Here is a 22081-nt window from a genome sequence, read left to right on the forward strand (position 1 = left end):
TGACTAGTGGTGGTTTAATCTCTGAGGGTCACCATACCTCAAGTAAGGGGAAAGGTTGAGAAGGAGAATCTTTCACAATAACCTCGGCTGGTGTAGAAATTGTACCAACATTATTAGTGTTACTCTGAATTGCAAACTAGCTGTCCAGCTAACTCACCCTCTACCTTGGGAAGTATGCCATTCCATGAAAATAAAGTTAAAGCAATACAATAATAGACTTTTCTTTTAATAATCAGGATATGACACTTCGGTATTAACTGATGGATCATAGTTTTAGGATCAAGTTATGACCCCAACTAGGCTTAATGAAGGGTAAAATATTTTCATTTTTGATACTGACCAGACCTTCTGGCCTAACTGAGAGATATTGCCAACTTGCAGTAGTTTGGTGCATTGGATCTTACTTGCACACCATTGAAACTCATTTATATAGGGCTATTTTAAAGAGGCAGAAGAGCTAAGTGCACAAATACTGCTTTATCCAGAATTCATCCCTCCCCCTACCCTATTTTGGCTTAAATATAACATTGAAACATTGGTGATGCATTAGTGCAGGCAACTCAAAAATGTTTTGCTTCTTTACCCATCATATTTTGTCTTTGTAAATACTATGGATCAAAATTGAATGTAATGTCCCTTGGGTACCAGCTAACAAGATGAGACCACGATATAGTCTACAATCATATTTAAGTGACTCTAGGGTTGGGAATGGAAAATGAGCGGGCAAGTTAAGCAAATCTACTTCAAATCAGACAGTAAATTATAAAATAATTTGGCAGAACAAGCACTGGGAGCATGTCATTTGTCATAATTTCAAAAGACATTTGAATGTATTTGTTAGGAATCGGTAAGAACCATTTGGCCCAATGCACTTGTCCCTCTCCCGAAAAGGTACTTCAGTGGAGGAGTAGGGTGTAATATTAACTGTGTTAATATTAATAATAAAAGGGTGAGGGAAGGTTGGAAGGAAGTATCTCCAACAGATTATCTAGATCCCAGGAAATGTCTTATATGAATACATAAATATATATGTGAATATATATATATATTAATACAGTAATCATGACAAAGCCTGTGTATGTTTACTTGGAAGAGATGCTTCTAGTTAGAAGCGTGTTTGCCCCATTTTTATGTTTAGCTACTCGATTTTCGTTGCTGTTTCTAAGCGCTGAGAATTTTGAGTGCACACACTTCGACTGTGAAGAGGTATCGCTGTGCTGAAGCTGCAATCCGTTACGTGCTCTTCAAAGCTATGAGGAATTTGTAGCTGATTCACGATTACTGTCAATGGTGACTGAGAAATTCCTTCTGTGTGTGCGGGAAGTGGCTGTGAGGAGTCAGCAGTTGGTATTGTCAAACGAGGAGTCAGTCTCCAGGACGGACATTCCCACCACCTACAGGAGAAACAAAACTTGTCAGGGAACTATACTTGGGATGAACATCCCTCTGAGCAAATAGGTACCACAACTTGGTGCTAATTCTCCCATTAGAGGAACAGCAGTAGGACACTCACCACTTATAGCCTGTTCTACCATTTCTATTAAATCATAGATGATCTATAAAAACTGTTTTTGCTCAACTTTGCTGCACACACTTTGATATCTTTACCCAACAAAAACATTGCTGATTTCACCTTTAAAAGCCCAGTTGCTCCTGAGTATCTGCAGTCTTCTGGGGGATAGAGTTCCAACCTTTTGCTACCTTTTGTATGAAGATGTGCTTCCTGATTTCACTCCTGAACAATCCACCTCTCTTACTAAACTAAAGACCCCTTGTTTTGGGTTCTTCTTACAGAGGAAATACTTTCTCCCTGTCAATCCTTTCAAATCCTTGACCACCTTCAAAATTTTAACCAAATTACCCCTCAACCTTCTCAAATCAAAGAACTGCAGGCTAAGTCTATGGAATCATTCCTGATTGTTTTTGTGGATACAAGTTCCACAGGCTGTAACAATGAATCAGCATCTCACCCAGATATTAACCTTGGTATTTAGTTTCAGCAAGTTATTGGCTGTAGAGAATATGTCAAGTCAGACTGTCTCATTCCCTCACCCCCTCACTGGCTAGCCCATATCCCTATCCAGTCTAAAACATCTGAGCCATATCCCAAACACATTGATCCAGTGTTCATACTGACTGAGACATACTCCACCCAGACCAATCCAGTGTCCACACTGGCTGAGCCATACCGCATCCAGACCAATCCAGTATCTACACTGGCTGAGCCTTACCACATCCAGACCAATCCAGTGTCTACACTGGCTGAGCCATACCCCATCCAGATCGATCCAGTGTCCACACTGGCTGAGCCATACCCCATCCAGATCGATCCAGTGTCCACATTGGCTGAGCCATACCCCACTCAGACCGAACCAGTGTCCACACTGGCTGAGCCATACCCCATCCAGACCTGATCCAGTCTCCAGGTACAGGTTTGCACTTCACTGTTGCATTGCCAGAGCTCAGTGGAACAGAACTGCAAGATTGCAAATGCAAGAATGATAGCTCACTATTGTCCTCCTCCCTCCTTGACTGAACAGAGACCAAAAGCTATTTGGAATAAGCATTTCTACCTGCCTGACATTTTGAAAGAAAATAGACTTGCATTTGCCTAGCTTCGTTTTTGACCACCGGATGTCCAAAAATGCTTACAGGCAATGAAATGCTTTTGAAGTGCAATTATTGTGGTAATGTAAGGAAAGCAGCAGCCAATTTGTGCACAGCGAGCTCTCACAACAGTGATGTGATATTGATTTAGGGATAGATATTGGCACAGGTAACTGCCTGCTCTTCTTTGATCGAGAGCTGTGGAATAATTCATATCATTCATATCAACTTGAGAGACTTTGATTGAGTTTCCTCAACTTGAAGACACACCTCCAACAATGCAGCATTCCCTCAGAACTGAATTGAAGTGATGGCCCAGAATGTTGTGCTTAAATCCTGAAGTGGGACTTGAACACACAATCACCTGATTAAAAGGCAAGAGTACTACCAATTGAGACATGACTATAACAATGTAAGAGGATATTCTGCCCCCTGTTATCCATGTTTTCACTAAACAAACATAATGGCCCTTACTGGACCCACAAATAACTTTTCAAATCTAATTGCAGATTCTTCTGACACAAAATCTCAAAGTATGCATTTAAGAAGGGCAAACACAACAAGGACATGCACAATAAATGGGAAGGGATTGAGAGTGTAGACAAAGTGGTAAACCTTGAAGTGCATGTCCACAGGTTCTTGAAGGTGGCAGGGAAAATAGATAAGATGATAAAGAAGGCATATAGGATGCTTCCGTTCATTGGGCAAGGTACTGAATACAAAAGCAGGAATGTAATGCTAAGATACAAGATACTGGTTAGATGACAACAGGACTTCTCTGTACAGGTCTGGACACCACATTACAGATAGGGTTCAACACTCTGAGAGTACAGAAAAGATTCCAGAGTATGTTGGCAGGGCTTAAAAATTGCAGGCACATGGAAAGACTGGATGTGTGAGGGTTGTTTCCTTAGATTGTTCCTTAGAGGGTTGTTTCCTTATTAAATCCAAAATAATGAAACGGTTGGACATAATGGACAGGAAAAGCCTGTTTGCCCAAGTGGAGAAGACAATTGCCAGAGTAAAAAATTTAAGATGATTGCTAGAAGGATTAGAAGGGGTAGAAAGAAAAATGTATTCACCAAGGAGATAGTGACTGTGTGAAATTCACTGCCCAGTTTGGCTGAGTGGAAATATCAACTCATTTGAAACAAACCTGGTTCTGCATCTGAAGCATTGTAACCTACAATTAGAATTGGTGGCTATCTTATTCAGCTGGTATAAACACAATGGGCTAAATAGCCATTTTTTCTGTCTTGTAACATTTCTAACGTTTTATTTGTTGCAGTTACAGCATCCATTACACCACCCAGCCTGAGGTCTATTAACTCAGAGTAAAGGTGGAGCTTTCCTGTGCAGTAAAATTAGAAAGCATCCATTTTAATGGTGTTGACCCAGTCTCTCACATACCTGCTCAGAGTGCATTCTTCTTGTTACGCTTTGCACGTCTTGGGCAAGTTCTGAAGGCAGAGGTTTCCCGGATCTGCTGACCACGGTATTGACTTGGAGAAGCACAGACACCATCTGGACGAATCCTGCTAGTATCCATCCATCTAGGTATGGAGAACAGAGACAGCAATTTATTATCCATGACTTGTTCTCTTATGAAAGGACAGTGTACTAAGCAAAGATTGCCTAGTAGGTCAGTCTGTAATTTGCAGGTCAGAGGGAAGCTATTTTCTGTTGAGCACAAGGAAGCATTCTTCCTCAAAAGTCATACTAGACACAGAAGAGGGGCTAATTTGTTGACTTGCGAAATTATATTTCTTCACTGCAGGAGCTTAGCCACAATTTCATTTGAAACAGCCAGAAATGCTCCCATTTCCGTTGTCTCCGGAGAATCATAAAATTCGTTTGGCTCTTAAAAATCAAACATAATCTTAAGGACAGTGTGCACAAGTGGCCTGGCTCTGTTATTAATACATGTGGATGTTACAGCTTTAGAAATCATTTGTTCTTGTACAAGCATGTACTAAATATGTGTGAGGATTGAGTGTTATTGTAATTACATTTTGGGTGTTGTGAAAACACTTATACTGTCTTTTGATTTTTAAACTTGAAGAAAGTCTGTTTTGTGTCTGGTCCATAAAGTCACAACATTCAAGGGGTTAACACATTCCTCTAAAATAAAATCTCGTTACGGACAACTGAGAGGTGAGGAACAGATGCAACACATCTCTCTCTGTCTGTGCCAAGCTACCGAACAAACATTGGTGTTGTTTCCTTTCCGTTTTGAATAAGCCCCTCTCAGTGTTAGGTCCCTGTCAGATTATATTTTTCTAGTACATTGATAAGGCCTAACTTCCCTTCATCCCATTGAAATTAGCTCATGTTCCATTTTCTCCTTCATACCTCTTTGCTTTAGTTTCAATGCAAACATAATTAGGTTTTGGGACAAATTTTCCAGCTTATATATAACTCACACTGCTTTGTTATTCCGAACCGTGTTAAATGATGCATCTCTCCTATTATGTATGCAACATAACTTGAGTGTATTTTGAGAATCACTCCACATTTTAAGGTCAAAGTGTTCTCACAATTTCACCTTCGTGTAATCATGATACTCTGCAATTAAAACAGTGTTACATGAATACAGTTGTTTTGAGTAGGACTCTGAGATGATGGACTGGCAAAGCAGACAGGATTAAGGAAAATCCCAAAGTGTTTTATATATCCCATAAGGAACAAGAGGGTAGCTAGGGAAAGGGTAGGTCGACTCTGGGACAAAGGAGGAAATTTATACCTGGAGCCAGAGAGAGTGGATGAGGCCTGTATGAATACTTGAATGAATGAATTAGCTTTATTGTCACATGTATTCAAAAGTGTACAGTGAAAAGTTCACAAGTCACCACTTACGGTGCCATCTTAGGTACAAGGTATATAGGTACAGATTCTTCAGTACGATATACTTTGCATCAGTATTCACAAAGGAGAAGGACATGGTAGATGGTGAATCTCGGGAGGGGTATGTTGACATTCTAGGGCATGTCATTATAAAAAGGGAGGTGGTTTGGGGTGTTTTGAAAAGTATTAAAGTAGACATGTCCCCAGGGTCTGATGGGATCTATCCCAGAATGCTGAGGGAGGCAGGTGAAGAAATTTTTAGGGGCCTTATATGAAATCTTTTTATATCCTTTTCAGTCATAGGAAGGGTCCCAGAGGACTGGAGAACAGCAAATGTTGTTCCTTTGTTTAAGACGGCAACAGAGATCATCCAGGAAATTACAAGCCAGTAAACCTTATGTTAGTGCTACTGAAATTATTGGAGAAGATTCTTAAGGATATAATTTACTCACATTTGGAAAAATATGGACTTATTAGCATTGTTAGCATGGCTTTGAGCAGGAAGGTCATGTCTCACAAACTTGCTTGGGTTTTTTGAGGAAGTTAGCAAGGTCTTTGACAAAGTCCTTCATGGCAGGCTGATAGAAAAGGTGAAGCCACATGGGATCTGTGGTGAGCTGGTAAAATGGATACAGAACTTCTACAGTCATAGAAGACAGGGAGTAGCAGTGGTAGGGTGTTCTTCTGACTGGAGATCTGTGACTAGTGGTGTTGCACAGGGATGAGTGCTTGGACCCCAATTGTTTAAAGAGAATATAAATGGCTTGATTGGAAGTTTGCATATGACACAAAGATAGTGCAGAGCTGTGGATAGTGATGAGGATTGCCATACAATACAGCAGGATATGGACAGGCTGGAGATATAGGCGAAGAAATGGCAAGTGAGTTTAATCTGGACAAGTGAAAGATGATGTATTTTGGGAGATCTAATGTAGGAGAGCCATTTTCAGTAAATGGCAGAAGCTTCAGTAGCATCAACATACAGAAGGATCTAAGTGTACAGGTCCACGGTTGCTGAAAGTGGCAATACAAGTGGATCATGTGGTCAAGAAGGCATATGGCATGATTGACTTCATCAGTCAGAGAGTAGGGTATAAAAATTGGCAAGTTATACTGCAGTTGTATAGAAGTTTAGTTAGGACATATTTGAAATATTGCACACAGTTCTGGTCACCATACTACCAGAAGAATGTGGAGGCTTTGGAGAGGATTGCCGAAACAGTTTAGCAGGATATTGCCTGGTTTGGAGGGTATTAGCTATGAGAAAAAATTGAACAAATTTAGTTTGTTTTCACTTGAATGTTGAAGGATAAAGGCCGACCTGATAGAAGTTTACAAAATTATGAAAGGCAAGGATAGAATGGATAGTCAGAGTCTTTTTCCCAGGGTAGAAATGTCAATTACTAGGGGACATAGATTTAAGGGAAAAGGGGGTAAAGGAAACGTAAGAGGCAAGTTTTTTTTATACAATGGGTGGTAAATTCTCGAAATGCTCTGCCAGAGAAGGTGGTGGAGGCAGATACAATAGCAATGGTTAAGAGGCATCATGATAGACACATGAATAGGCCGGGTATAGAGGGATACAGACTGCGTAGAGGCAAAAGGTTTTTAGTTTAAAAAGGCATCATGTGTTGGTACAGTCTTGGTGGGCTGAAAGGCCTGTACCTGTGATCTATTGTTATTTTTTTCTTTGTTCTTATTACAAACCAAAATTGAAATGGTTGCATTCTGTAAGGAGGTAACTGACTGGAAGAGTGGCAATTGCTAGAGAACTACACAAGTTAGCAGAAGCATTGTAAATGGTGAGTCTTTTAGCATTTATTGTCTCAGTTGTGGTCAAGCTTATTTGATTAAAATTTATGGCAGTGATTATGGAGAAGCTTGGGGACTCATCTGAGTTGTTTCTACAAATTAAGGCTTCAACAGCTGATGGCTTAACTGTGCAGTAGAAGACATGAAAAATCTGAGAAAATGAAATGTCCAATGGCTTGGATGTGAGATGGTAGTAAGGAGGAAGGCAAGTGATTATATTTAATACAGACTGGGTAATAAAACTTCTCTGGGAGGAACAATTACCATGCAGCCACCTTAGGTCCCATATAGTCATAAATGTGCAATATATAGAAATCTGGACACTTGCTCAAAGGTTAGTTTTAAAAGGAATTTGGAGCTGGACTTAGTAAGTAGTTTACCTTCGTACTGCAGCAAGTGGACAGGAACAATGCCAGGGATTGTTGGAGAGAGTCATGTTCTTCATTTTGGTCAAGACGAGGTTTGAAGGTAGAGTTTCCAATTTGTTGTCATTCAGGTGGAGGGCTGACAGGCCGGTGACGCCATTGAATGCTCCATCTGAAAACTAAGCACAACAGTTTAGTTAGACCTCATTTAATTCATGTAATTACTTCTTCAAAGATGTGCATATTGTGTAGAATAGTTTTAAAAATTCAATTAACCAACATAACTGCTTAAAGTGTAAAACTGCTGATATCTCCAGAGAAATGGCAATCAACCTACTCCAGTCGCATATGTAAGCTTTCTATTTATACACCAATATAATACTGATAGACTGTTGGAATGATTAATGCTGACATGGTGAAGTATTGTCAGACAGCACTGTTATGCTTGATAGTATGGGAATGGCATCTGTGATGTATGGTATAAGATTAAGCTTTGATTATTAAAGGTCATGGACGACCTAAGCTGCAGTTGTGGCACTGGCTGAGGAACATCTACTCACCAATGTTTAAAATTCATATTTGGGGGCAGAGGTAGGGACCAATAGGAAAGCTTTATGGTAGGAGGACTAATAATTCGTCAAAGGCCCAACTAGTGTTGCACCTGAGGACTCGTCTCAGGTTGCCACAATACACAGTGGCAGGACATGGGCATGTGCCTGATTGCCCACAAACAGTGAGTTCCTAATTACAGTAATGTCATCTCACAGTGTATCGATACCAAACAAAGTCCAACCATCCCAAGAAGAACACAAAGGAAATAAAGGATCAATAATCCCATTCAGATGTTCAATTTGAATAAGACCATTTCATTTCTTTTGTGGATTCTGATTCTCCACCTTTCTAGCCACCCTTGATAGTGGGAAACCCATAGGCCATGAGTGGAGGCACAGAGACAGATGGAGTAGTAAGTCAACTGAGGGCCGCATATGAGCAGGACATAAGGCTACAAATATTCTGATGCCTTATTCTGTACAACACTGAAGGAGGCTCTCTCTCTTCAACCTAGTCAAATATCACATTAACAGGAGCTCTTGAATGGATTGTAGAATTGGAATTTACTTACAGCCAGTAAGTGTAGGAATTCCTAATATGAAGTAAATCTTCACTAAGTAGACTCTGCCATGTCAATCCTGCTATCCCATTGGACACCAAAAGGATGGAGCACAGTGATGTTCGCTACCAGTTCTGACAACTATCATCAGCACAGAAACACAAGCAAAACTAAATGAAATTTCTCAAATGTTCACGGTGTGTAATATTTATTATCAAAAACAAACCTCAATGTTTAATTGGTGATTAAAAGTTTTGATTTACATTTCTTTTGAAGCAGCATAATCTTTTGCTTATGCCAGGTTGCTAGGAGGAATATTTAGCTTGGAGATTTGAGGGGATTGTGGAAGTACAGATATTTCAGTTTCCATGAAATAGAGTGGAGCAGGATGAAGGGAGGATAACCAATGGTACCAGTTAGAGCATTTTAGATTAATTTATTTCCCATTCCTCATATCTCTCAGTTGCCTATAGGTCAGACCAGGTAGATGGAGGTTGGGATTATTCCTCATAAATGATATTGTTGAATTGCTGGGTTTCTACAACAATTTGGCAATATTTATTATTCCCTCCTCCAAATGATCAGACTCATTCAGGTCCTTTTTACAACTTGCTACTGTGTCTTTGGATCACTTTCAAGTAAAGGCCATAACCTTGAGATTACCCATTAAATAAGTAATTAAAGAAGGAAAATTGGACATGCATTAATTTTGACCTTTATTTAATGATTGTGATGACGTTTTGATTGAAGGTCATGGCTAATACTAATCAGTGTAAACCTGCAGACAGCCAGTTTTATCTCCAGTCTGTGCTGACTGAGTCCATTTGAATCAGGTCTGCTGTTGACTTCCAATTTGTCTACACATCTGAGCCAGAAAGAAGAGAACACCAAGTCGGGCTTCAACTCCATCACTTTGGCAAGAGTGGATGTTGAGTGAAAATGATGATCTGTGGAATCCTATGTAACTAAAATGTCTGCCGGTATCCCCAGTCCAATTTTGGATTAAACTTGGCTATGTTGACAAGGGTACCTAATAATACTCACAATGATTCAATTGTCCCCCAGAACCTTCAGTTGAGTAAAATGAAACGTATGCATGAGTTGATCATGCTCATAAGTGGAATAAAATTCAGCAACTAAAGAGTTAATCCAAAGACCTCAGTAACTCCTCTGTCTTCATGTTTCAGGTTGGCAAAACCTGACCTGAAAATCTGAAAACAATTTTCTCAACTGTTTTCAGTCTTGGCTATGACTACTGCTTGCAATCACTGGCTATATTATAGCACTGAAACTATAAAACTTGCCCTTTGGTGTGAAGTCACAGCGAGTGGAATTTTCCACTGAAATTCTATCTTGGATGCCTGCTGTTGTTCAGAGTAGTAGGACATGAGAGTGCTTTTTCATTCAAAAAGTAATTAAGTTCCTTCAATAAATGGTATATCTTTTGCATATTTTTAAGTGTCCTGTGTCTGGAACTGGCAGAAAGGGGGAAATACAAGGTCAAACCCTAATTGTGCTGGGTTGTCCATCTGTTGCTGTATTGCATATAATCTACTGGCCCCAGTGATTGGTTCAAATGTTATGAGTTTGTTTCCTACGCAGTACCATGGAAGGGGGTAACTCCCAAAGGCATAGGAAAATGGGTGCAACGAAAGGAAGAAAATAAGGATTAAAAGTCCAATGTTCGGTGATTTCACCAGGTCAGCAGCAACACCTATCATTAACCTCCACACGTTTAGCTTAATATAACAGGAAAGTGCCAAAGTCTCAATTTTAATGCCATTAATTGCTGTTCTGAGCTTGAGGAATGTTAAACTGACAGAATCTTTTGTTTTTTATTCAAATTTTGGTGGCATTTGAATACACATTTACCCAAAACATCAATCTTGTTTAATAATGAAGTCACTGTACAATTGCCTTCCCAAATTGAGAGTGGAAAGGGGTTGGAATAAATCATGACCTATTTTCCGTTTAGTTTCTTATGTGTTGCAGTGATGAGAAAATCTGAGCACAAATGAGTGGGAGAAATAAAAACAAATAGAGGTAGGAGTACATTTTGATAACTTCATTACATTTCAGACAAATTATCAGCCCCTAACATCAGTAAAAAAGGATTGATCTCCTTTGCCCCCTCAGTTCTATATGTGTGACGATGAAGGGTAATAGACCACATTAGTGAAGATATGGAGCTTGACCTTCAAAGATCTCTGTGTTGTTCACTCACTATCTTATAAACAGGTACTGTGTTTATATTGCATTTAGTGAGATCTTGAACCTAATGTGATACATATTTCTGTAGGATTCTTACAGTTCAGAACTTTAATGTGTTTTGTGTTTTGAGTCATACTTCCATATTTACACAGATGCACAACTGAAATCAAATTTCCTTGAGGCAAACATGACAGGATAATTACATGCATAGACTCTTGAGTAAAACTACTTCCCCTTAGGTAGGTATGTGGCTCTTGAGTGTCAGGGCATATCCACATGCCACTGGAAGTCCATTTTCTATATTTGGGGATCAAACTTCCTCTATTTCCACTGAAGTTTTAGCCTGGGCCATAAGTGACCCAGTTTCCATACGGCACTATGCAGAGGGACAGCTGAAGATTTGCTGATAGAGAGGTTGTGCACTGACAGGGAGAGACTTACACATTCAGCTGTCTTTTTTGCATTGCTGCTAGCCAGCAGTGTGGAATGAAAATGAGAAGAACACTGGCACACAAAGACAGAAAGCATGCCATCTCCCTTCACTGCACCATCAGCACTTCATATTGATCTGATGGATGTATAAAACTGTCATAAAAGTTCAGTATTATTTCAGTTGGGACAGACACCCTGCTCAGTATGGGGACTGATCCTGCAATATCAGTGTTATTGCCCTCACGATAGAACTGTCTGAACTAAGTGGGAAACTGCTTTACAGATGTAAGTTACAGTTAAGGGCGGAAACCCCAAAACATAAAGAAGCACAGGAAGGCAAACTAATGTCGAATTATGACATTGTTTATGGAAACTCCTGCAATCAGTTCAGAACAAACGTTGTGCCTTACATTATTTTATACTCAATTTGGAGGCTAACTTTATGATCAATCCAGAGTCTCAGTAAATTTTCTACCCTGGAGAGGCCACTGCAGCTTTGTTGCAATAACACAAAGTGAGAGACAGCAGTCACAAGTGATAAACCCAACCTTACATAATGAGTACTATGGCTCCAGACGTTGAAAGGAACTACCATGTCATTGACCACCACCACTACATTAGGTGAGAAGCCTCCAGCCTATAATATGCTGACCTTCCACGGTTGACCAGCTTCAATAGGTATTTGGAGCTTTGAGGCTGTGCTCAACAAGTGGACGGAATTCATCACACCAGCAAACAAACAAACAATGAAAAAGAAAAAGGAGATGCCATCTCTTTGACAAGCTGGAACATCAGGACCATGTGCAGACAGGATTGACAGATGACTTGCAGTTGGTTGATAACGCACGCAAGGCATCTGTGATCGACATGGAACTTGAGAGGCTGAACATGGAAATAGCATCCCTACAAGAGACGAGCTCTCCGAGAGTGATTCACTGAAAGAAAAACATTACACATTACATTAAAACATTACATCTGGCAGCAGAAGTGTTCAGAGGAAATGCACGAGCAAGGTGTAGGCTTTGTAATAAGGAACTCACTACACTCAATGGTAGATCGCTCTCACAATAATTTAAGAATAAGTTCTCTCCAACTGCTTCAACTCAATTGCGCAGCTCACCTCATGAATATCTGTGCTTCAAAGCTGTGATCCAATCCAAAAGTGATAGACAAGTTCTATGAGGAGCTTGACATTGCTACCAGCACAATCCTTATATCAGAATATCTTTACAGGTTAGAGGATTTCAGTGCAACAATGAGCAAGGACCATCAGGTATGGCCCTTTTGCCTCAGAGATCATGGCCTGAGAACGCTAAATAAGAATGGTGAGAAACTTTTCTTGAGCTTTTCTGTTACCATGAGCTTTGTGTAACTAACACCTTTCAGAACAAACCACACCTCCAAGTGTACTAGAGATGTTCAAAATCAGGAAATGGCACCAGCTGGAGCTGATCATCACCAGATGTCAATTTCTGAACAGCATTCTCAGATCACACGGCTATCAGTGTTGAATGTGATAGAGATCAATGCGTGGTGTGTATTGGGCTTAGGATGAAACATTTTAAATGTTTCCATTCAAAACATCAACATGAGTCATAATATCTACCTGGATATAAACCAACAGTTCATTGACTTGTTATTAATATGTATATTAACACACAGGGCTCTGTTCTTTGATGACAGAAAGAATATGTACATACACTGTGCCAGTTTCACCTCAACAAAATAGGTAACAGCCATTTGCTGGCTCACTTCTCAGGTCAAAGCCCTGACCAATCAAAGTTATACTGTCTGGTTTAAAATAATGGCAAAACCTGGCCTGTCACTGTCAATTTATCATTAACTGCTGCATTCTCCGTGGCAATCTCTCCACAAATCACAGTCTATTTGCCAACCAATCAACATCTCTTTTCACAGAAATATAAATGTTGGTTTTGCCCTTGAATTGGTATTTCTTGGAAATAATCTCAATAAAATGTATCTTTTTTTATCATCTCTCAAAACTGAATGCACTACGAATCACTCAGACTGAAGTCTAACAGATTGCAAAGTCATTTGCCAGTGGCTCTCAGTGATAATTCAACAAGAATATCTAGATATCCTTTAACAAGGGAATGTCATAGATATGTATATGAATAGGTCAAAAAAGCAACTAATTCATCAGCAAAGACAATGGTTCATTGAAACCAAAGACAAGTAAGGTCATCATGAACTGCAGTAAACAATTTAAGACATGATGGAACATTACTTTGAACTGAACTGTGTGGAGAACACTGATTATGGAACGCTTGACAAAAACAAAACTGGTTATCCATAGTGGAAGAGTTCAGCAAAACTGTTGACTCACTTATGATGGACAATGCTATAGGTGTTGATGCAATGTTATCTCAACTCAGCAAACATAGGAAACCATATTCCTGTGACATCAGTGGGAATTTCGCAGCTTCTGCTGTAAGGATGTGGGTTTAGGGTGGTGGGGTGGGGGGCTGGGGGGGTGGTGGTTGGGAAGCAAAAGCAACTGCAGCAATTGCAATGCCTCTTGGAGTGTTGCCCTGTTGAGCATTGTGGGGAAAACAAATTTGTCTGTGTCGCTCTTGTCAGATGCAGGTCCTGCCTGAATGTATCTGCCCGAATCCCAGTGGGTTTCAGAACCGTAAGATCTACAATTGACACGAACTCCTCAACCCAGTACCTTCAAGAATAATGCTGTAAACAAGGGAGATCACTGTAAATTGTCTTCATTAATCTCACTAAGGCATTTGAACCTATGAGCAGAGGTGATCTATTGTTGATGAGAAGATTGCCTGCTGAAGCTGCTCAGTGTGATGTCATCTCTTCATGTCAACTTGATTGATAAGGTCAGCTAATGACAGGATAACATTGGAACCCTTCAAAATCTGCACTGCAGTCAAACAAGGATTCTGCTCAGGCACCAATAATCCTTGGCATATTCTTCTTTTTACTGCTGTCATTTGTCTTCAGGTCATTAACTGAGAGTGTCCACCTGCACACCAGGACTGATAGAAAGCTTGTCATTCTTGCTCACTTGAGATCCAAAGGTGTGGCTAGTCCTCATCAGAGAACTGCTGTACACTGGTAATGCAACACATGACAAGAACCAGCTTTTTCAGCAAAGGGGCAAACTTTCTCACGCTTGTGGAGAGTTTGGTTTGAACTTCAATATCAGGAACATGATGCTGCCACACTGCTATATTGACAATGTGACACATGAGTTTGTTATTAGCTTCACATCTCTAAGTTCCACTATCACCAGCAAGCTGTGACATGATGCTGAAATCAGCACAAACATCACAAAATATTATGTCTAAGCTGAGTAATGGAGTGTGGAACAGCAATAACCTAACTGAGAATGCTAAACCATGAGTCTACCAAACCTCCCCTATCAGCATCTCCTCCACAATGTGGCAACATAAACTAGGCAGGAGAAAAAGCTAAGCAGTTTACACCTTCACTTTTTCAGACATATCCTGAACATTTCTTGAAAGGACAAGGTCAGCACCTCAGATGTTCTAGAGCATGGTAATTTCATAAATGTCCACTCATTGCTAAGCCAGCAATGTCTGCACTGGTTCAATCACATTCATCAGATGGATGATAGTCATATACCTGAAGACCTTCTATGTGATGAACTGGTTTCTGGGTCATGAATACCTGCAAGTGAGATATGAAAATGTTGGACGCTGGCACTGACAACTGGGAGACAATCGCTGATGACTGTGACTTCAGGAGGGTGACTGTTTGGAAGGTCATTCAAAGAAGTGAGCAGAAACAAAACATGTATTGGATGACAAAAGGCTTCAGCGAAAACAGTGGCCAGTGAGTTGTGCACCTTCTCAATCCAGGTCTTTCTTTGCTATATCAGAGTGGAGCTCCTGAGCTACACCAGGTGATACTTAATAGCAAGTTGACTATCATGGTGCAAATTGTTTTGTAAGGCAAAATGCATTTGAGCAGTTTTTTATAGGCTTTGAGCTCTCATATTAAAATGGGTTGAAAATAACAGGTTATCAAAAGCAGAGGTGGTTCTTTACCTCTGAATGTAGAATAAATCCAGTCTGAATGTAATCTGGAACAGTGTTAATTCTGTTCACAGAGTGAATTGTGTTTATATGCTCGAGTAAATCCAGAATACTTCAAATAAACCCCATGACTGTGCTTGGCAGCAAATATCTACCTCAGCATGGAGAAACATGCCTGAATGTTGCCTTTCTTTCAGGAACACACACCACTCAATGGTCTACTTATTACAGACCCCAGTGGACATTAATGAAGCTGCACAGAGCTGGGTTTGTGTCATATGTTTATAATCCATACAGTCTCCTGAAAGACTTGGATTTGGAGAAATGTTTATTTATTTGTTTAGTTTGAAACATTTATAATAAATTAGGAAAAAAAAACTTCGGCAGTTCACAGTAAGACAGTTTGCTAATCCTTTGTGGCCAGACTGGTGGCTATCAATGGACTCTTCAGATTGCAATGTTGCTACCTCTCAGTGTCCTGTCTCGGGTGGAAGTGATGAATTCCAGAACATTCTTTTAAAGCGAGTACATTTCTGTCTTCTAGTCAACAATTATCTCTTAAACGAATGAGTAAAACCGGATTATTCACTTGTTATTATAATTCTGTTTATGGGGCCTTCCTGTACACAGTTGGATTCCATGTATCCCAATTTATAGCTGTGACTACAGTTCAAAGTATTTTATTCACTGAAAACCATTTTGGGATGTCCTGAGATTATGAAAGGAACTGTATAAATTCAAAAACTCTTTTTCTTCAAAATGTCTCCTTTTTAAGGTCACTGTTCTTCCCTGTTCCAAACGGACTGACACCGGCTAGGCTCAGCTTTATAAAACCTCCAAGGACCTCCAAAGCAAACAATTTCATACAAAAACTCACATTGCATTAGCAGACTGTTTGACTATGATCTGAAGTATAGCTTAATACCATCCTTTCTACTCACGAACGTGTGCCAAAGGGCAAATGATGGTGAGCAGGAGGCCTGATGGGTGATTATTTGCCTTTACACATCCTGGGGTACTGAGGCCAATTCATTGCCTCAATATTGTGCCATTTGAAACACACTCATTCAGAGCAGACCTGGCACTAAACTTCAAAGAAACCAGTCATTGGCATTGTGCATTTACCAAAACCAGTGGACAACTACATTGATGATCCTGAAAAATTAACTGGAAGTTTACCAGGAAGTTGTAATGAATTCTTTGCAGGAATGCCAATCCTACATTCTAAGGTATTAATCACACTTGATAAAAGCAGTTGTGATAGAATACAATTTGTAGAAAACTGGTTGCAGGGAAATGTCAGATAGATGTAATCAGGAGGAAGTTCTAAAACTATCCCTATCCTCAATGATGAAAGACCCAGCAGGTAAATGCAAAAGAAAAGGCTGGTCCATTTCAGCCTTCTCCGGTGATCCACACAATCACAGTTGCCGGTCTTCAGATACTTTGATTCATTCCACATTATATTAAGGAGTGACTTAAGATGCTAGATACAGCAAAAGCTATAGGTCCTGACAGGATGCAAGTTGTGATACTGAAGACTTGTGCTCTAGACATAGTTACAGTATTGACATCTACCCAACAAGTAGAAATTTGCCCAGGAATGACATGTCTGCAAAGGCAGGACAAATCCAATCCAGCCAATTATTGTTTCATCACTCTAATCTCAATTATCTGCAAAGTAGTGGAAAGTGTCATTGGAAGTGCATCAAGGCAGTATGTGGTCAAGTGTGGCATCAGGAGCCCTAGCAACATGAAATCGGGGAAAACTCTGTACTGGTTAGAGTCATGCATAACATAAAGACAGATAGTTTGATTGTTGGAGGCCAATCATCTCAGCTCCACATCATTAGTTCCACAGAGCAGGCTCCTAGGCCCACCATTTTCAACTGCTTCATCAATGACCTACCATCTGACATATTGTCAGAAGTGATGGTATTTGTTGATGATTGTTCAGTGAGCAGTATCATTTGCAACTCCTCAGATACTGAATCAGTCTGTGCCTGCATTCACCAAAATCTGACCTGCACTTGGGCATGGACTGAAAAGTGGTAATAGCATTTGTGCCATACAAGTATTTCCAACAAGAGAAATCAAACCATTTTCTCATGATATCCCAAATACATTGCCTTTGCTGAATCCCCTACTATCAACATTCTGAGGCTTACCATGACCAGAAACAGATCTCGACCAAGCCTATAGATATTTTGGCTCAAGAACAGGTCAAAGACTGATAGTTCTTCAGCAAGTAACATCACTTGTCTCCCTAAAGCCTGTGCACCATGTACAAACCACAAGTCAGGGGAATGATCGAATACTCTCCAATTGTCGGATGAGTGCAGCTCCAAAAACATTTAAGAAATTCAATATCATCCAGGACAAAACATGCCTTGAGTGATATTCATTCATGACTTTAAACATTCACTTCCTTCCCCAGTGACACATTGTGCTAGCAGTGTGTACCATCTACAAGATGCACTGCAGCAACTTAGCAAGGCTCCTTCAACAACACCTTTCAAACCTGTCACATCTCAAAGTAAAAATTCACCAAATATATGGAAAACCATCACTGTAAATTCCTGTCCAAGTCACTCACCAGCCTGACTTGGAACAATATCACCATTCTTTAATTTTCACTGGGTTAAAAATCTGGACCTCCCTCCCTCACAAAACTGTGAATGTACCTACAGATGGCAACTCACCACTAATTTCTCAAAGGCAGTTGGTGACAGATAATAAATGCTGGCCTTGTTAGAGACACTCACATCCCAGAAACAAAAAAAGTTGCTGCTGCAAACTTAAATTGTTTAATTTTCTATCCAGCCACTAACATTGCAAGTTGAGAAGCTTTGTATTACAAAACACAGCAGTGATGCCACAAGCTGTGGACTAAACAAATATCACCTGGAAGGATTACAAAGGTTCTAGTCCAAAATTCTTCCTCTTCAGTCCTTGGCTAGCCCAGGGGTACAAACAGTTACCAAATCGCTTGGAGTGATTGATTATTCAGTCTACAATCTCCTGCCCTGTCTGGAAAGAGTGGATAGCAAGAAATTATACTCATTTATGAAAGGATCAAGAACACAGAGGCACTGATTTAAAATAGTTGGCAAAAGTAAAATGAGAAGAATTATTTTTGTGCAACAAGTGGTTAAGGTCTGGAGTGTACTGCTCAAGGGTGTGGTGGAGGCAGCTTCAGTCATATCATTCAAAGAATATTAGACTGTTTGCTGAAAAGGAAGGAAGTGCAGAGTCACCCAGAGAAGGAAGGGGAGTGACACTATGTGAATTTCTCATGCAGAGATCCTGAACAGACAGGAGGGGCTGAATGGCCTCTTTCTGCAATGTGATAATTTTGTGTTTTCCCTTTTGCCTTTGCAATTTCTTTGGATTGATGGGGAATACCTTAATAAATGAGTTGAAAGATGTCCCACCTGTTTCCTATCTGTTATATGGAGTGGTGTGGGGATTGCAGCAAGAGTCTCTGCCAGCCACACTGTTTCACTGTTAGGTCTCTCGCTGCCCAGCACTCAATGCGTGAGTGAAATCCGAGTCATCTCGGTGAGCGGATTTAACCAGCATGATTCCTCAAACCCTTACAGGATAGCCTCACTAAGTGAGACTAGAAGACTTTATTCTTGATAATCAGAAGCTGGCGCTGAATCTGGCCAAACGGGCTATCCCTGGAACTGCACTTATCCCTGAGTACAGTGCTAGCGGCACAACCAGCTAAACCATCTTACCCTCTCCAGTCCCATGTTGTTGAGCCACATACGCTCGACGTATCTTCCAAACGAGCGGAATGCATTGTCAGGGATGGTTCTGATGGAGTTGAAGGAGAGTTTCAGTTCCTCGACCACCCTGAGCTTGCTGAGGGCCGCTGCCGGGAAGCTGTTCAGTTTGTTCTTGTCCAGGTGAAGGGTCGCCAAGTTCTCAACATCATCCAGGGCGCCGGGCAGGATGGTGGTCATGTCATTACCGCTGAGGTGGAGCCACCGCAGTTCCTTAGCGCCAGCGAAGGTGCCCGGTTTGATCTGGTGCATCCTGTTGTTGGAGAGCTGCAGCAGGAACAAGCTCTTGAGCGGGTTCAGCAGCCCCTTGGCGAGCTCACTGATTCGGTTGTTGTCCATGTAGAGGTAGGTCAATTGTGAGAGGTCCTGGAAGGCACCTGGCCTGATGGTGTTAATCTCATTGTTGGACAAGTACAGATAGACGAGCTTCTTGAGCCCACGGAAAGCATTGGGGGAGATCTCTCGGATGTGACAATCCTGGAGATGGAGTGAAACCAGGCCCTTCATGGAGCTGAAGCCATTGGAAGGGAGAATGGGGTAGTTGTTCTGCTGCAGACTCAGGAGCCGGACCTTGTTGGGAACTCTTGGGATTTTCTTCAGCCCTCTGTTCTCACACACCACGTGGAGCAGGTCCCCCAGACAATGGCAGCCACTGGGACAGCGAGGAGCTGCTGTCACCAGGGCTAATAGCGGGGCGAGGAACAGCCAGCTAAGGTAATGCATTGTCCGGCCAGGAGACACGCACACACACTGGGAGCAGGGATCCTGCAGCTCCGAGCGAACACTGCAACCCAGAGAGCCGCTATTTATAACCTGCAAACCTCAGCTCCAGGATAGAACCTTTAGAGGCGGAGACTGCTCCCCAACTGCTCACCATTTAACACTGCAAAAGCCAAGAGGCAGGAGACCTGCTTTGGGTGTGTAAATAAGGCAAAGCGTTACAGATTGAGGCGGACGAAACACAGCCAGGTACTCTCAGTTGGATCCATCTCCTGTAATTTGCCACAATCTCGATTTAGTTCCAAAATCCACCTCGGCTTGATCATCTGGACAGCAGCAACAGAAACAGGGGAGCACAGAAGAGACTTAAATCGAAAAGCAAACCACTGCAAATCAGAAAAGAAAATACTGAAATTACTCAGCAGGTCTGACATCCTCTTGGGGAGAGGAAGAGTTCAGGTTCAGGTCGATTACCCTTGGTCAGAACTCTGAAAGGTCACTGACCTGAAATATATTCCCTCTGTTTCTCTCCCACCACATGGGAAACGAACTCTCAGTCGTGTATGGCAAACTAATCAAGCATGCAGTCGTGGCCAGTGCAGAGAGCTTACATCCTTTAAAAAAGGTGAAATTTTAAGATCAGTAACCTACAGGTATGTTGTGTGCTTCTGGAAGTGGCTTTTAATTTAAACAAAACACTCAACAAAAATAGCAAGAAAATTATTTCCCCTCTGGTTTCTCCCTCTTTAAAATTTGAGAAAAAAGGCTCTGACTGTCAGGGATTTGGCAAGGTCTGTGCACCAGCTTGCTGCTGCTGGAGCTGTGCCTGTCTTTCATATTTATGTAATCTGTGAAATGGCTTATTAATCCTCCAGATCTTAAAATGTGCTGAAAAAAGAGAGACAGTCCCAGCTTCCAAAATAGTTTGCAAAGGCAAGAAAGACCACATTTTACAGACAGAAAAAACAACACATTTTTGGGAAGTTAGCTCATACCTTATATAACTAATGTGGAATTCAAGCTTTCCTTGCAATGTGCCTTTCCAAGTTTATTTTCATGTTAGCTTTTTCAAAGGTTTAGTTCAGATTTTCTTCTGTCTCTGTTCTCATGTGTCTCACTGCTTCTTCACTGGGTATGATGGAATTTTGTCCATTAATTCATCACTATGGAAAAGAGTTACAGAATGCTTGAGAGCAAATGGAATTGGAGGCAACCTATTGGCTTGGATAGGGAATGGATGGAGGTAGGAGACACTAGATATGTAATCAAATGGACAGAATGTCACTAGTGGTGTCCTCTGCGGATCTATACAGGGGCTGCAGTGCACAATATTTATGTATTGCTTATATGGAGGAACAGAGAGCTACACATCCACATTGCTGACATTCTAGGTTAGACAATACAATAAATCTTGTCAATAGGAGCAGAAGCTTGCAAGAAGGCGTTGATTTACTGAGTGCGAGAAAACTTTGTGGCATCAAGTTAGTATTAATATATTGCTGAAAATGTGTTGCTGGAAAAGCGCAGCAGGTCAGGCAGCATCCAAGGAGTAGGAGAATCAACGTTTCGGAAGGTTCCTCATTCCTGAAGAAGGGCTCATGCCCGAAACGTCGATTCTCCTGCTCCTTGGATGCTGCCTGACCTGCTGCGCTTTTCCAGCAACACATTTTCAGCTCTGATCTCCAGCATCTGCAGTCCTCACTTTCTCCTCCAGTATTAATATATTGCCTATACAAGAAATGCCCACTATTTGTATTCGATTTGTACGATATTGATATATTGGAAGAAATCAATTTTATGTTAACATTAGTTAATCTTTACGTAAAATTGTATTTATGAACATGTTATTTGGCAGGTATGGTCAGCACCATAGCAAGATCCCAAAAAAAGCAACTTAAAGAAGGACCAATTAATCTGTCTTCAATGGAGGTGTCCGAGAGATGAATGTTAGGCAAATTCCACTCTTAAAATCGTGCCATGGGATTTGTAACAGCCATCTCAATGGGGTTACAACATTTTGGCTATGATTTGTGATGCCTGGAATTATAACTTCACCAGGATGAGAGATTTAGGATTTGTACAGAGTGATCACAATTGCCATCTGTCCAATATGACCTCACTAGATAAAGGGCTTTGCTGAAACAAAGT

General features: G+C 40.9%; 2 protein-coding genes across 5 annotated transcripts in view; one reads left to right on the forward strand and one right to left on the reverse strand.

Moving 5' to 3' along the window:
* acsf2 (acyl-CoA synthetase family member 2) overlaps window positions 1-22081 on the forward strand; it is a 181656-nt gene that overhangs the window by 94980 nt on the left and 64595 nt on the right. The gene's annotated exons all lie outside the window — the stretch shown is intronic.
* On the reverse strand, window positions 1321-20301 carry chad (chondroadherin). Its single transcript, XM_043714580.1, has 4 exons — window positions 19166-20301; window positions 7644-7807; window positions 4018-4160; window positions 1321-1394 (listed from the first exon to the last, which is right to left on the reverse strand). The coding sequence occupies exons 1-3, from the start codon at window positions 19934-19936 to the stop codon at window positions 4022-4024; spliced, it is 1074 nt and encodes a 357-aa protein (XP_043570515.1). The 5' UTR covers window positions 19937-20301; the 3' UTR covers window positions 1321-1394; window positions 4018-4021.

The sequence above is a fragment of the Chiloscyllium plagiosum genome, chromosome 24 (genome assembly GCF_004010195.1).
Source record: "Chiloscyllium plagiosum isolate BGI_BamShark_2017 chromosome 24, ASM401019v2, whole genome shotgun sequence".
NCBI classification, from domain to species: domain Eukaryota; kingdom Metazoa; phylum Chordata; class Chondrichthyes; order Orectolobiformes; family Hemiscylliidae; genus Chiloscyllium; species Chiloscyllium plagiosum.